Source organism: Xyrauchen texanus, chromosome 19 (assembly GCF_025860055.1).
Source record: "Xyrauchen texanus isolate HMW12.3.18 chromosome 19, RBS_HiC_50CHRs, whole genome shotgun sequence".
Classification (NCBI taxonomy): Eukaryota; Metazoa; Chordata; class Actinopteri; order Cypriniformes; family Catostomidae; genus Xyrauchen; species Xyrauchen texanus.
In genome coordinates this window covers 25622463-25639876 of record NC_068294.1, presented here as the reverse complement: position 1 = coordinate 25639876, position 17414 = coordinate 25622463, and the positions used below count along the sequence as shown (strand labels likewise).

The 17414-nt window shown below is 36.7% G+C and overlaps 2 protein-coding genes across 2 annotated transcripts; both read left to right on the top strand.

Annotated features, from left to right (window-relative positions):
• Positions 1 to 849: 849 nt before the first annotated feature.
• Positions 850 to 11215, top strand: LOC127659793 (uncharacterized). The gene is made up of 8 exons (XM_052149749.1): positions 850 to 1172; positions 2674 to 2744; positions 3224 to 3412; positions 3562 to 3720; positions 3915 to 4007; positions 4477 to 4605; positions 10744 to 10820; positions 11185 to 11215. Exons 3-8 carry the CDS (start codon positions 3263 to 3265, stop codon positions 11213 to 11215), a joined length of 639 nt encoding a protein of 212 aa, XP_052005709.1. The 5' UTR covers positions 850 to 1172; positions 2674 to 2744; positions 3224 to 3262.
• A 3854-nt stretch (positions 11216 to 15069) lies between these two features.
• LOC127660111 (forkhead box protein I1-like) lies at positions 15070 to 17117 on the top strand. Its single transcript, XM_052150194.1, has 2 exons — positions 15070 to 15837; positions 15956 to 17117. Exons 1-2 carry the CDS (start codon positions 15243 to 15245, stop codon positions 16507 to 16509), a joined length of 1149 nt encoding a protein of 382 aa, XP_052006154.1. The 5' UTR covers positions 15070 to 15242; the 3' UTR covers positions 16510 to 17117.
• The last annotated feature ends 297 nt before the right edge of the window (positions 17118 to 17414 follow it).

Genomic DNA, 17414 nt, shown 5'->3' with positions numbered 1-17414 from the left:
CCACATATACTCTAAGCAACTACTTTAATGCAGATGCATCTTGCTACGCAAGTTCAAATTCAACCGCCGTTGCATTACAAAATGTGTCAGAGTGCAATTCATAAGCCAATGCAAGTATGCATTGTATTATTATCGTTGCTGCAAGTGGGGCTAGAGTGGATTTTTGTTTTTACCAAAACTACTGTCATGGCGGACTCGAACAATTTGAAGAGAATCTTACCAACTTCTCATCCCCACTCAATTCAAATAAAACAGCAAATGAAAATGTTTGGCAAAAAATTGTGGTTTCCATAACTTCTGACAAAGACACTGTCAAAAGAAGATGAAAACAACTTCGGGACCAATTTGTCTGAGCCAAGAATAAATGGAAAGTGGTCCGCAGTGGAGCTGAATGACCTCATTGCCAGTGCCGCATTAACACACAAGCTTGCCTGGGCTTAATGGGGCCAGTGGCTGCAGGGGGGCTGCCAACTCCCACAGCATCGCCACCCTATTCTCCCCCATTGACATTCACAGGAGAACGTGCATGTAAACGCATTCAGCAGGAGATAGTGATATTAACATGGAGACGGTGAGCAACAACGAAAGCCGTCCATGTAACACGTTGTCAGAGTACAAACGTTACGCCTCATCCACCACATCTGCACTGTAAAATCCAATAGCTTTCCTGACTCACATATACTAGTTAACTTTACTCCGTTATATAAAATACATACTTCTTACTAGTTGTTTTGAGTTACAGTCAATTGCATGGTGAAAAAAGCTATTTACTTATTGTTTTGAGTGAATATAACTTTGTTGAAGTTATCTTAACTTGCTTAGAGCGACTATTTGGAACTCAACCTACACTGTAAATTCCAATAGTTGTCATAACTTGCATAAATGAGTTAGCTGTAGTCGGTTATGAATAATTACAAAGTAACGGTTAATTGCATGGTGAAATAAGCTATTTACTTATTGTTTTGATTGAATATAACTTTGTTGAAGTTATCTTAACTTGCTTAGAGCGACTATTTGGAACTCAACCGAAGAACAAGCAGGGCTGGGTGTGAGCATGCTCAGTAGAAGTCACCAACGGTTAGTCTCGTGCTCAAGACCACAGTGGTGCCTGTCGGACTGTGCTGACGCATTTGCTGAAAAGTTAATGATTTCATCGCTTGTCGAATAATAAGGTAAGTTTTCAAACGAATTAGGTTAATATTTGTGTGTGAATTTGTGTTTCTGTCCGCTGCCTCCACATTAGCTTTTGTTAAACATTCACAAACCTTTATTGTTTTACATAGTGTAGCCTAAGGCAGGCCTAACTTACTTTTTTTCCTTGTAAAAATTTTAAATTGTGATCTGTGTGTGATATGTGATCCCTTTTAACCAAAGACACATTTCTAACACTGGTTGATAGATAATAAAGTTTTTTTTTTTTTGTTTTGTTTTTATTTGAACGGGCAGAGCACTTGTTCGGGCATATTTTAGGCGGCATTCCCCCACGTTTGAAAATCTATTTTAACTGAAAGTAGAAATACTCACATTGTTAATGTAGTAGCTATACAGTTAATTTTAGTTTTCCCCGAGTTGATAGTGTATTTTGGTCGAATGTTGGGTATTAACAACACAGACATATCCGAGTAACAAATTAATGTTGGCCTATCGATTACATTTGCTGCATCAGTCCTTCCAGAAAAACGCGGAGATTATTGGTGATTGTTGCGGACAAAAAACCTTGAATATGCGAGCTATTTATGCAGTTTTATGCGATAAAATTGTGGGAACTAGCAAAAAATTTCGTCACCTCAGAACGTTCCCATGGCAACAGGTGAAAGGGTGAAGGTGAAGAGGAGACTGCTTTTGTGGAACAAACGCAACATTTTTCAACTTTCTGCTAAGATATATGTGACTTTTTTGCAACGAAAATGTGGGGATTATGAAATCATGCAAGCTCTGCATATTTTGCGCGGAAATCTTTAATTTATGCGTCGTATTTGAAAAAAAATGCGGACTTTGGCTGATAGCCTAATGCTTTGAATCATGCGATCGCTAATCGCGTTTTTCTGGATGGACTGGGGCTTTTTGTAAGCTAGGCTACACAGTTTGCAGCCATATTGGTCGGACGATTAAGAGAACATAAGTAACTTTACTACTAGTTTCTGTTTAATCTATTGCAAACTTGTGTAAAATAGATGAAAGAAACGTTGTGGTTTATGTATGAAACGTCTGAATTATACTTTCTTCTTTCCTCTAAAAATTATCATCTCGCAGCACAGGTTCAGATTTATCTTGTGACTCTTGCAAAAGTCTTGAAGATCAAATAATTTAAATAAAATGCTGCTAATGCACTGATTTATCAGAATGTACTTTAAACGTTTTTTTAGTATAAAGCTAGTCACAAACCAACACTTTCTTTCCAACAAGTACTATTATTTCTTTAAGTAAATGTGGTTGCTAATATTGCTGTAATTATACTTAAGTCAGGATTGTTTATATAAATTTTTCGAATTGTTTAAACTCAATCTGAATCTTCAAATATTCATAAGAGGATATATACCTTTTTATATTTATATTGGAAAACAAGCAATTTTCTGTAATGCTTTTAAAGTATACACATGTGTCTTTAATCTACAAATCACATGACTGTAAGTGGAGCTTTCTTTTAACTAAGACATTCTTTGTCCTTTACAGAAGTGCTTGTGACAACTGCCTTGAGGGCTCTTCACAGCTGCTTTGTCAGTGCGGGCTGGAGTACACTGGAGGTAAGAAGTAGACAACATTTTGGAGGATATTATATATATATATATATATATATATATATATATATATATATATATACTCTGTGGTACCACCTAAACAGAGGTGGTACCACAGAGGTGGAGCCGTACCGTACCATGCAGTGGAAAAACATCAATATAGTCAAACCATGGGTCACAGGAGGGGCGGGATGTTGATCAGCCTGCAAATCTTCCTTCCTTGTCAATGACACAGCCTATCAAACAACCGAAACCAACATCTGCACCCTGTGTGTTCAATGCTACTTTAAAGTCACCTAGTCCGTGCTTGTAAAATATCTACCGCGACTTGTAACGTCATCTCAAGTTTTTAACCGAGTGAAGTCTGTGCGATTGAACACATGCACATAAGACGACCGAAGACTTACAACTTACACCTAAAATTTCCACTTACAATAATTTCTTGCAGATGCAGTGGACCTGTAAGCAGTGTATTTTTTCTACAGACAAAAGAGGACAGTTGTTGAAACACTATCGCCTAAAACATGGAGGCTTTACTCGGCAACAACCAATACCATGTCTTCATCACGATTGCTTATGCACCTTCCCACTCGCGGAGACGGGAGATTGTGGAGGCTGAACTTCCAGTGAAAACCCTGAAGGAGCGCTGGCCAGCCCTTTTTACAGAAAGACAAGTACGTACTGATGTTTATGTTTTTTTCTTTTTCTTTTTCATGACATAGTGTGTATTTAGGTTTTAGGACTGGTAACCAAAGGTTTTCCAAAATTTCCAAACTGGCTCAAGCCAGTCTACTCACTCACATTTCTTTCCTGTGTCTTGTAGGTGTTTGCTGAGTTCAACAGGATAGCTGCGACTAACTTGAATAGTGACTTTTTTGGTGCTATTGACCGCTACACACCACGCTTTCTTGCAATTTTCAAGTCCAAGAAAGGAAGTGTTGGAGAGAAACTGGCTGAAATTGTGCAACAAATTGATTCAAGGGTCAGTCTACTATAGACTTATTAAGTTTTTGCTGTGGATTAGATTAAATAACTACTCCAATTGGCAACTGTTCTCTGCACTGTTAAGCATACATGGTGGCACCTTTTTCATATACACTTTTAAAAATGTGTTTTTGTATTGTAACTTTTGAATGTTGCATAATCTTCAACTTTATTTGTTCTATCCACTTCTAGAAACCAGATGTGACAGCAGTGCGTACCCTTGTTCTCCAAGGCATCTCTGTTCTGCTTGGTGATGACTCCAGTACATTCTACAGCACCTGCTTTGTAAGTTCTCACATCTTAAAGGAGCACATACTGTATATCACTGTGAGTTCAGAACAAAGATGGGCTGCATGCTGTGACAGTTCAGTGTATACCAGCAGGGTGATGCTACCAGCCTAGCTCCTGTGAAATTATAGAAATACAACTTTTGCATATTTAAGATTCAGACGAGATAAAAACAACAACACAACAACCCACTTGTCATGCTGCAATTGTGGGTTTTGCACAAGAGGTAGAACATTTCTCTCCCTCACATACACTAGCTGTAACAGCAATAACATCTGAATAAGTTGTATATCAGGACAGACATCAGAGCTTAATTTTATTCATGTTATTAAGCTGGGTGTAAAGTGAAAACTTAAATAAAAATAGGCTGGAGGGAAGTGTTGGCAGGACAGACGACTTGATGACAATTGATAATGTCCATCAACATTTACCTGTTGTAATTTTGTTTTTCTTTGGTTGTATACAGGATTCTGACAGTAATGAGGCCTGGGCTCAGGTATCTGTAGGGTTGTTGACTGTCATCAGTGAAGATCGCCCCTCTCTCCAAATCATCTCCATCTTGACCCGGTGTCTACTGCCATCATTCTGGAAGGAGGTATTGTAATGGACAATCTCGAGAACCTACCTCAAGCACTTTGCCTCTTGTTTGGACTCTCATATGCGCTACACTTGGACTACCCAAAACCAATGAAAAACACGTTTGGTTTTATTCAACGAGTGATGCTTGGCCTGGGAGAGAACAAACTCCCCCCCAAACTTCAAAGTCTTAAAAATCTCCTGTTGAGTTAGAATGGTAAAATTCAAGAGTGACATTTGGCATACAATCTCATTTGTTTATGAAAGTGGGTCCAGTTGCTTTTAATTGTTAAAGGAACACGCCGACTTTTTGGGACTTTAGCTTATTCACCGTATCCCCCAGAGTTAGATAAGTCCATAGATACCCTTTTCATCTCTGTGCGTCCCGTAACTCTGTCTGATGCACACACCGCTAGCCTAGCTTAGCACAAAGACTGGAAGTAAATGGCTTCAGCTAGCATACTGCTCCCAATAAATCACAACATAACGCCAACATTTTCCAATTTAAATGTTGTGATTTGTATAGTCAAATCACAATTTGTATTGGGAGCAGCATGCTAGCGGAAGCCATTTACTTACAGTCTTTGTGCTAAGCTAGGCTAGCAGTTGATGCGTCAGACAGAGTTACGTGACGCATGGAGATGAAAAGGGTATGTATGGACTTTTCTAACTCTGGGAGATACGATGAATAAGCTAAAGTCCCAAAAGCTCGACGTGTTCCTTAAACTAAATTAAGGCACTCCTTTCATATTGTTTTATATCAGCCACTGGGTTCATCAGCAAGTTACATTTAGAGGCTGCAGTTCATTCATACATGTGTGAGATCTGTTGGCATTGTTATTACCCTGTCATTTTTGTACACTAACTGGATGTCACTTGTCCTTGTCAGCAGTTCATTCTTTGCCAAGTTTGTTCTTTAAACTTTATTGTTATTACAAAAGCAAAGCAGTTGTTCAGGATTGTTAAATAAAAGGTCAGAGTTGGAATAGTTTTTCCACAAAAGAAAGTTTTATGTACTGTATTTTATTGGAAGATTATTGAAGAACAATTTTGGTACCGATGTATATGTGCAGATAGGCAAACACTCAGTCCAACAGAGTCTGTTGTTCACACCCCTGGGTGTTGCTTTCACTCTGCCATAAAATATAAAAATAAAAAAAAATCTTCAAAAGTACAGTGTAATAAGTGTGTCTGGTTTTGTGAGAAGACATATTCTGGGGTTGGCGCTAATACCTTGATATTGATCAGTTTAGTCTGAATTTTGTCTTCAAGTGGTACTGATAGTATAGTAATGACTAACATTTTAATCTCTTCAAAACCAATTAGTATCTCTATCAGCTATCTAAAGTACAGATTTGACTGTTTTCCCAGTAAACATCTCTGTACCGGATACACTCATAAAATCAAGTATATTTCTCAAAAATTCATACTCCTATAAATAATCACGGTTAAAAAAAAATTTCAATTACTTATCGGCCAAGTCAAGAAGTCAAAATCCTGAAATCCTGCGCTAAAATTTGATTGATTTGAAATAACAAGGTTTATCTGTACCAATAAGATGATAAAATATAATCAGAATAAATGTCAAGGTAATGCATACTTTATACCAGATTCAAAAGGTTTTAGTACTTTGATTTTAACATTGGAAAATAAATACCAATGGTTAAGTTTCAAAGAATAAACCTGTTTCAAGTATAATGTGGTTGTGTGTTAAATATTCCTATTTTATGATACTTCCTGGTACATTTATGTGACACATAGTGAGTTTGCAGAACAGAGTTAACATATAGGTGAGCATTTGGTGTTTGAGATTGTTATTCTGAATAACAACAATCTCAATGTCAATTGATTACTGTAAATTGAAAAAGGTAAAATGAATGTATGAAGTGCTTAATTTACAGAAGTAAGAGTTACTATCAAATACGCTCTTCAAGTAACTAAAAACAAGAAATTCTAAGTTGCAAGAATTGTCACATTAGTTAGCCCAACTTAAATAATTGTGTTTAGAGTACACACAAAGCAAAGTTCACATGGTATTACTTAGTTGTTTGAAATAGTAATTCTGTGTAGTCTATACTAAGTCAGGAGTACATCTTAAGTAAATTGTCAAGTACACTGCACACATTTTTTTTAGTAACTTAAACTCAAGAGTAAGTTTACTATACTAAACAAGGATTTGTTACTACAACACGCAATACCTATTCCACTGTACTTAGTTTTTTAAGTGCAATCGGTTTGCATGCTTTTTTCAAGTAAGCTGAACTAATTGGATTTTACAGTGTGGTTTTATGGAGCCTAATAAAACTATTTCGCCCCCTTGTGGTCTGAGGTTTGTAACTGAAAGAGCAATGCAAGGGCACATTTCATGTATGTACAACAGGACCACGCATTGACCATGCGTTGGCCAAGCACTCATGTCTGCATTGTGAACTATGTTTCTGGGGGCATGATCAATTGTGTTAATGTTTTTGGAGTGCCTATTTTTTACCTCGGTGTAAATAGTATCTGCAACACAGAGCAGTTATTTGCACCCCGATAGTCTGGTGGAACCACAGAATATATGATAAACTAAACAATAGATGCTGCTGCAGTGGCATGGTGTGTTATGATGGTGTGTGATGGTGTACTGTTGTCCTAGTGACCACGGTTTGAATCAGCTTTTTGTCCCACTCTTTTTCACATCCAATTTCCTGTTTTCACTCTAAATATTTCCTTTAATACTACTTAAAATAAGAGATCAAAAATAAAATAAATGTTGATTTTATCACAGTGATTTGATCACAGTAAATGTTGGGGAGTGCAGACAAGGGTTTGATCCGAAGGCGGGGCCTGTTGATCGCACTCGTTCCTGCGACTCGGGATTGCTTGTGTGTAGATTGCATCACTGTATGACTAATATTGTAGTAACCATGTTTTTTGGCAATTAACCATGGTGTTAGTACAGTAATGTGGTGGTAATATAGTAACTATGTTTAATTTGTAGTTACTGTAAATTTGCAAAACATACCATGGTGAAACCAAGGTTACTGTAGTAAAGCAAGTTTAGTTTTTCTAAGGTAAGTTTAAAGTTAGGTTTAAGGGTAGAGGTTAATGTAGTGTTTCTGTGGGACTCTAAATAAACACAATAAACACGCTGCAGTGATGTCCATACTGTATGTTAGTATTTAAATATGGGTGCGAATAGTATCTGACATTATTTGCACCAGGGATGGGGTGCAAATAATATCTGCCACTATTTGCACTGGGGTGTAAATAGTATATACCATTATTAGCACCAGGGTTCAAATAGCATCTGCCTAAATTTTTCATGTGTTATTTTTTCCAATAATGAATTGCACTGAATTAATGTGTTAAATCGACAGCACTAAATAAAAAAACCCACAGCAGCTGTCAGAGTGATGGATGTGTTTTAGATGTGTGGTTCTCAACTGGTGTGTCTAGACTCAATAGTGGGTCGCAGGTCTGTTCTTTCAGAATCATGGTAGGTTAATGGTAAAACAATAAAAAAAAATAAAAAATATTTTGTATGTTACAAAACATTTTGTTGAGAACCACTGTTATTGACTGTTATAATTGGTTCATTGAGTTTCTAAGTTGACAGACACACCCTCAACCAATCGACTGCATGTGTGCCACAGAATTTTTCCAGTGTTATGGACATAGTCACATGCACCCAGTAGGCTTCTGAGCCAGACAGTAGACATGCTATCTACATAATGCTGACTGGTTTCCAATGTCAAAAAGATTTCTATAGTAATCAAGGGCTTTGTCTGAAAAATGCATGTATTATGATGTGTCTAATCGCTACGATATTTATACAGTTGATAACGTACAGATACACCTACCTCTGCTTTAGAAAAATTAAATATACATTACTAGAAAGCTATATTAATAAATCATATTCAGTTTATTTCAATTAGACATGAATGTACTGTAATCTTTTTCAAAAGAAGACTTTAAATGTTTTTACACTTTTAATTTAGCAAGAGGGAATTTTAACATTTTAACTATTTTGACTTGTTTGTTGTTGATTAAACTGTTTCATGCACAATGAATTACCTTTAGTTTTAATTCTAAGTATGTGCTTTCAGAGTTTGTTAAGATTTCCTTTGAAATTATACTGTTGTGACAGAGCACATATTATAGCTGAATCCACTCTACAAATGTACTTAATTTGAATTACTTCTTTAGTCTTCCATCTTGTGAGCTCTGCTCAACCACGCTGGGCTTTTCATATCAGTCGTCAGGCTCTCTATTTTATCAGGGTGTGTGAAGCACACAGTCAGGTTACACTGCAGCAGCTGGGTCTTCACTGAAAACAAAGAGTGTAGTGGTTGAACATATAGCCAAGAACACTAGAAGCACAGACCGTGTTCATTTCATTATGACTGACTAAATCTAGCATAGACAGGCTTATGTTTACTGTAATCACACTATAAATAGAAGCATTATGTTATGTATTAGACAAAGGTTGCTGCTGTTTCCAAAAAATACAAGGAAAACCTCTAATTAGTTCATTATCACTTTGCAGTTATCAATCTAAAATGTGTCAATACAATCACCCACAAAATGATTCAACAAACGATTTGTCTCTGTTCTACATCACAGATGCAAATAACTGTCAAAATATTCAATTATGCTTATTCATGCTTAACTAGGTGTACAGGGCTTGAAGCAATAGATGTAGCCAGCATGTTTTCTTGCCAAGCTTAATGGCTCTATGGCATAATAAAACACATTAACCACTGCTCTGGAGGATCTGTGGGAGGTTCTGAAGCCTAATATGTTTGTGTTAGCACTGACGGCAGGCACAGATTGCCATCATATCTGTCCATCAGACCCCTCACTAACTGACACCCTTGGCAGGAATTCTCCATTGTCTTTTAAAATGCATGCAAGACCTGTTTGAAAGCTACACTTTAAAAAAAAGATGGTTCTTCAATGGTTCTTCACTGACCTTAATAGTTATATTTAGAACCATATCTTCCTGAACAACCCTTTAAAATGTGTTAAAAATGGTTCTTTGCATTTGGCATTAAGGGTTCTTTATTCCTGTCCTTTTGTTTTTTGAATATAACGGTTAATCAATTCTTTCAGAGCCACCACGTTATTGGTTGACTCACAGCACTGGAGTCCTGGCAGCTCAACCAACATCTACACAGACTGTGTCAGGTAAACTTGAAATATTTTTTTAAAATATATCGCTGAAACATTATAACCATTAGTTGTTTTAGCAGAAGAGTTTTCATGGACAAAAAAATCCCATTAGCTCAGAGAGTGAGCATTTGCTTATTTTTCGTTCGCTTCACTCACAGTTTCTGAAAGTGAAACCATGGTGAATTTAAAGTCTACAGTTTATCGTAAATGTGTTGTTTGGGAGCAAGAGATTGGACAAATTTGAAGTCATGTTTTTTAACACTTTTGTTACCGCTATGGCTATATCTGTTCATGATGGGGATATCACATTTTCTCAGCTCATTCCCATCATACAAATTCAAGAAATATATACTCTAAACTGTTTGGTGAAACTTTCCCTGTTGCTGTTACTATTTTAAGCATTAACATGACTAATTGCACAAAATAATTTTTCTCTTTGCAACATTATCCTATATTCATTCAATAAATTATATGTTATTTTTCTCAGAGAAAAACCTTTCTTAACCTTTAGATTTAGAAATGTAGCCACATAGTCCAAATAAAGCCTGCATCCAGTTATTTATTTAATATATTTTAATAAATAAGCAAATATATTTAATAATCTTGATGAGAATTCATGAAGACAGAACCAAGAGCTCATAACTGACCAGACTGACCAGATGTAGTGCTTATGATAATAATAATTCTAAATAATAATCACAGAATGAAACTATGCCTGTTAAGCAGACAACAGATGGTTTTGTCAATGCTTGATAAAGACAGCACAGTGCATGGGTACATTTTTGCAAAATGTTGAGCAAGTCCATATTAACCATTACAATGTAAAACTTTCTGTAACTGGTGGTTTCCTAACCATAGGATTGTCTTTTTTATTTTAGAGATCTCTACCAGAACATGCAAGTGTGACCAACTCAAGAGGTGTCATATTGTCATTTTCTTCAAAATGCTGACCTAATATTCTGAAAAAAGAGCTAATTTTGGATTTTTATTGTGATTTCAGGTATTCATCCCACCTGGGTATGATGCATTGTCTGCTCTGATAACAGCATATGCCTGCCTAAAAGCAGATCAGATTATGTGAGTCAAGTACTTTTATCTCTCTTTCTTTTTCATATCTATTTTTTTTTTTTTATGAATTAATGAATACAATGTAATTTATTTATGTCAAAGGTTTACAGTTTCACTATGTCTTCCAGCTGTCTTCTCCACTAAGCACGTGACTGATAAAGACGGAATTTGCGATCCATATAGAATTTTGGAATGTTTCAATTATTTACTTGGGTTTATGCATAAACATTTTGCGCAGTCACAAAATAAATAAATAAAATAAAAACATATCACACCTTATTTAACTTTTTCTTTTTCACATTGTGAAGGGGTCAGTTACATTGTCCACATATACTGAATCACTGACTCTGAATAATTGTGTATTTTTATTCAGAGAGACACTGTTGGACCCCACAACCTCTTGAACTGCAGAGAGGGTCTGCCACTCAAATACACTAAAATACAAAGTGATGGATGGTGAAGACATCATAGATGATTTTGCAGATATTTTAGTGAAGCCTTCAGTCTAGTTTAGCCTTCATTAAATCTATTTTCATTTTGTTTCCATGGGACGTTGTTCTCCCTTGAAGGATTTGTTGTCAGTATGGAAGAAAAATACTCTCTATATAAAAGAAGTTTCTATCCCAGCCTTAATGTGTGGAGCAATGTAGGGGTCTGCTATTTCATTTTCATATGAATTTCATTTTTCTTAAATTCTTCATTTAAATAGAAAATGTAAGTTAATTCACAGACATGCCTTGCTTTTATATGTTTGTTTGTTTGTTTTGTTGGTTTGTTTAGGCTATAATATTTTAAAGGAGCAGATATATAGAGGGGTAGAACAAAAACCTTCCTATCATAAAAAATGTTTCTTATAGCACTATTGAGGTTCTAAATAGCACTTTCAAAGGAATGTTCTTTATGGAACATTTAAAAAGGTTTTATTTGACATCAAAACATCTTGTTGTAAGATTACCTTCCAATTGGTCCATCAATTTTGACATTAAATCCAGCTGTTTCAAGATATAATCCAGGCCAGCGCTGGCTCTGTGTTCACTGCTCTGTGTAGCATTTACTTCAGACTCCATCTGTAGGTCTACCACACACAGACAATAGGATTTATGTTATTTTATTATATTATCATTTTCAAGGTCTCCTTCTGACTACAAGGGATAGCACACATAATAATAAAATGTAAAGATAGGATACAGCTATTCTTAGAAATTCATATCAGGTTAGACTAATTTTACAAACCTCATAGTCCATTAAACCTAATGGATTTGTTTTTGATTTTTTGTTAAATAATTTGGAAAAGCACTGAAACAATAAGCTAAATTAAAGGTTGCCATTAGAGGCTATTCTAATCTTAGATATGTGTCTGCTTTGAGAGCACTTTATTCAGCTTATCACATGCACTCTAAGCACAAAAATTCAAGGAATGTAAATTATCTGTGCTTACAGTCACACTATGAGGAGCATTCAGATCTTAGAGACAATTTTTTTTGCATTCAATGACAAGAGAGATTAAAGGAATATATCACCCAAAAATGAATAATTTACTTATCTCCATGCCATCACAGATGTGAATGACTTTTTATCTTCTGCAGAACACAAACAAAGATTTTTAGAAGAATACTTTAGCTCTGTAGGTCCTCACAATGCAAGTGAATGGGCAGCAACATTTTGAAGCTCCAAAAGCACATAAAGGCAGCATAAAAGTAATCCATAAAACTCCTGTGGTTTAATCCATATCTTCAGAAGAGATATGATAAGTGTGGGTAAGAAACAGATCAATATATAAGTCCTTTTTAAATTCTCCTCCATGCCCAGTAGGTGGTGATATACACAAAGAATGCAAACAGCCAAAAAGAAGAAAAAAAAGTGAAAGTGGATTCATAGTACAATAGGAATTAAATATTGATCTGTTTCTAACCCACATCATATTGCTCAAAATGTGGTGACCTATTCACTTGCATTGTATGGGCCTACAGATCATTCTTCTAAAATTTCTGTTTGTGTTCTGCTGCCGAAGAAAGAAAGTAATGCACATCTGGGATGGCATGAGGGTGAGTAAATGATAAGAGAATTTTCATTTTTGGGTGAACTATCCATTTAAATCAGATTCATAATCAGAAGAACACAATTGTTTTGTTGACTTTTTTATTGATTTGTGTGAGGGCATAAAATCACAAAATCATCCCAAATTTTACACAAATAAGTATATGGCACTATCAAATTATTCTGGCTATTCTGCTCTACATTAAAACAAATCTATTCTTGAAGGATGTTCTGATCTTCAGCAGCAGGGTGAGATTCTTGATCTTGTTCATCTGTTGGCCCACAGATAACAGATTTGTACTCGAGGAACTCATTCTCCAGGCTCTTGAGGGATTCAGCAAGATCTGGACTGGTGCGCAGCACAACCATATCATAGGCCATCCAGGACAATTTTACTGAGGTCAAAGAAAATAATTATTAACAGTAATTATTCCACACATTGTGTAAGGCAGTTTTGCTTTGATGTTAGTGTGCTACCTGAAATATTCTCCATTTGTTCAGTCATCTTCTCCAAAATTTGGTCCAGTTGTAAACTCTCTAGACTGAATTCTTCACGTAATGCCACACACGACATTTCGTCAGACATCTAAAAACCATCAAATTAACGTAACGTAACTTTACCTTAAAAGTGAGCTTTTCGTGGAGAATTTAAGTCGTAGACGAGACGGTTTAAAACGTAGCCTAATTAACCGGGTTTACTTGTTTTGTCAACGGTTTTTTGTCACACAAATTTACCTCAGACTAAAGAGAAAATGTTAATTAGTTGTATTAGTGTATAGTGCAGTAAAAATGAAAAGTAATGATATTAAAAGTAGATATTAATAACCTAACCTCATTACCTTGATAAAGTAGCGATCTGTTGACACTTTTTTAATGTCTATGACGGTTGCTCGGTCTCGAGTAATGAGCCGCTTAGAGGGGATGGCGGTTTTTTTTTTTTTTTTTTCTTTTTCTGAATTATTTTAGCTGCCATCGCGATAAATTTTGCGTCCTCTTCCCTTGCAAAAGTTTGCGTTACCTCGCAATAAATTCAATGGTTTTTACTACAGTAGCCATAATATATTTGTTTACCTTGATATTCGTATTGAAACCATAGTGAAACAGGAAAACTATGCTAATAAAATTATTGGTTGTTGTTATTATTGTTTTACTATAGTAATATCATATTTTAACTATGGTTTTACTTTAGTAATATTGTAGACTGCAGTTACCATAGCTTTTGGAGGAAATCGTAAATTTACTATAGTAATATTGTATTAACAACGACTGTTGTAAGCTATAACCGTAGTTGTTTTGTTGTTGTTGTTGTTGTTGTTTTTTTTTTTTTTTCTTTTTTTTTTTGTTGTTGCGGAAACCATGGTTTTACTACGATAATATTGTAGTAACTATGAAAAATCAGTTAATTAGCCTCACCAGTTTTCTTTTTTTTTTATTAGCCTCACCATGGTTTTAATATAGTAGGCTATACCCAAGTGGTTTTACTATGATAAATCTTGTGATTATGGTTTTACTACAAATATTTGTAGTAAATCCATTAATAACCACAAAATTATGATTTTTATTAACATAGTTTTTGTGTATTATTACAATAGTTTCACTATGAATATCAAGGTGAAAACATGGTTAACTGTGATACCATGGTAAATTTACTGTGAGGGCACACAAAACGCCCTTTCCTCTAAGGGCAACTCTTTCTCGCGATTTTGTGGATATCTCCTGTTGATTGATGTTTGGACGTGGTTGATGCTACTTCACATGTATAAACTACATCGCCTGATTCTTTGCATCCATTAAGAGAGATGCTATTTAAAAGTGTCTGTTTTATGAACGGTGGAATGATAACAAAACAAACACTTCTAATTCTAATAGAAAGGTCACAACTTAAACGTTTCAAGGATCTGCAGCAGTTCCTGCTTCCTATATAAAATATTAGCAAATTAAATAAATCATTTTCAAAGAATAAAAAAGGGGTTTCAATTGTTTTATGTGAATGTAACAGAAAATTCCAATGCATCAGGCTGAACTCTAAATGCCTTCAGGTGATGGTGGTGCTGCTGGTTTGTGTAGGGGAGTGGGAAGGTGTGGGTGGATGTTTGTTGGGGCTGTGTCTGGAAGAGCCTGAACATGTGGAAGATTTCAATAAGGTGGGACTGAGGCGGTGCTTCATGTGCATAAATAAAACAGGTGCAACAGGTGACAATGTTGATACAGCAGACGAGTGTAGAATAGGCTGTAGGAGGACAGAGGTAGGACCACGCTTGCTGGAAATACATTAGATATCCAGAAAATTATCCTGGACAATAAGGAAACAGAAGAAGCAAAGCATCATCAGAAAGCAAAAACTTTAAATTTACTTTTTAATCCCAAGTGGAGCAACATTTGGATCATTGAGTGATGACGTCCTATGCATCTCAAGGTCAGTCTCCAAAAAGATGTGGGCCCCAGATTCCTAGTTTGGGACAGGAACCTCCAGAATTGAGTCTGTACAGTGACAGCTACTATCCACCTCCATCACTGCCAAGTCCACAGCGAACAAACCCTTCCTCGTACGAACTTGGAGACTATGCCACCTCTTCTTCTAACCCCTACCTGTGGTTCAACAGCCCAGGGATGAACAGCGCTCCTTATCTGGGTGGGACACCTGGCCCTGCGGGACCCTCTTTCGTTCCCCAGCACTATGGCATGCAAAGGTCTTATCTAGGACCTGGGGGACCAGGTGGTCCTGGTGGAGATCTGGGATGGTTCTCCTTGCCCTCTCAGGAGGATCTTATGAAGCTGGTCAGACCACCTTATTCATACTCAGCACTGATTGCGATGGCCATACATGGTGCACCTGAACGTCGCCTGACTCTGAGTCAGATTTATCAGTATGTGGCAGACAACTTCCCCTTTTACAACAAGAGCAAGGCTGGATGGCAGAACTCTATTCGTCACAACCTCTCACTAAACGATTGCTTCAAAAAGGTTCCACGAGATGAGGATGACCCTGGTACGTATTTGTGGCTCAAAAATGTGTAAAACAATTATTAGAAATTATTGTTGTTCTTTTAAATAACCTTTTTATCATGTTATCATTTTAAATGAACAATGTATCTATTATTTTAAAGGTAAAGGTAATTACTGGACCTTAGATCCAAACTGTGAAAAAATGTTTGACAACGGCAACTTCAGACGAAAGAGGAAAAGAAAGTCTGACAGTCTCCTAGAAAAGGGCAGTTCTGGAGGGAATCTGGGCTCTGAGTCAGGAGACAATAATGGCAGAGGCAGCCCGAAAAATCAAGCCTGTGACATATCCACTTCCCCTAAAAAGTGCCCTTCACCCATGTCCACCGGACAATCCCCATGCCTGAGTAACTTCTTAACTGAGATGTCTGGTATAACCACTGTTTCCCTTGAAGTTGATGGAGATCCCCTGAGTCGTCCTTTTACTCTCAGTCTGCCAGTGGATGGAGTTCAGAGATCCTCACAACCAACAGACTTTGGCACCTACTCCCCCAGCGCCACAGTGTCCGAGTGGGCCTCACCCCCTCCCATTTCCCCATCATCCTCCCACTCCACTTTAGGTTACACTGGCCCTGCTATCAGTCAGTTTAATGGCCATTTCTACCCTAGTTTGAGCTCTACTGGTATTATTTATCCCCGGGAGGGCACAGAGGTGTAGGAGAGGAAGCTGGTGACTGCAAGAATAGACAAGTTAGATGATCAATTCACAAAAGAGACTCTGGGAGCAAGAAAAGCAAATGTTGTTGTCATGAAATTATACACACACTACACATAGTGTTGTTGGCCTGCTTTAACTGAACTCCACTGAGATGAGTCCTGTGGGCACAGAGATACGAATGAATTCCCACAGGAATGGCCTAGTCAGCATGCGATATGACAGGCTGACACTAGCAAAGGCTCCTGGTACCAGCTGATCTGATCTGGGGCCAGCTGGTGACATCTAGCCATTCTACTCCGCTATCTAATACTTCCTTAACTCATATTACTGACACTGAATCAACACCTGGAATGAAACTGAACAGATCAATGACATCTAATGCGGGCCATGGAGAAACTCGAGTGAAAACACATGCAGTGCAGCAGATTTTCTTTTGCTGCATGCTGGTATTGTGATATTATACTATCAGTCTTTGTATTTTAACTTGAGAGCATTTCTGTATTTTGTGGAAAGTTGTAAAGTTGGGTTTGTGTGAATGTTTGCGTGTGTTTTACTCTGAGGTTTTAATGGGATGTATGTCTGCTGATGTATTTTTTCAATAAAATATTCAAAACAGCCTTGACTTGAATATTATTTATTTTAATAATATTATATATTGAGTAATATTCCCGTTGGATTTTTATGAAATGCAACCTCTGACTCATGGAAAAAAAATATGAACTTGAAAGAAAATAACTTGTTTCACCAGGTCAATCTAACTGTCGTCACTCCTCCCTTTAATTCTCTGAAGTGTCTCTTTTGCTATTATGTTGGCTACTGCTGATCCCACAGTTTTTGGAAGTGCTTGAACTACACTTATATTTTGTCAGCATTTGTATTCATGTGATGATGACATGGGAGATAAT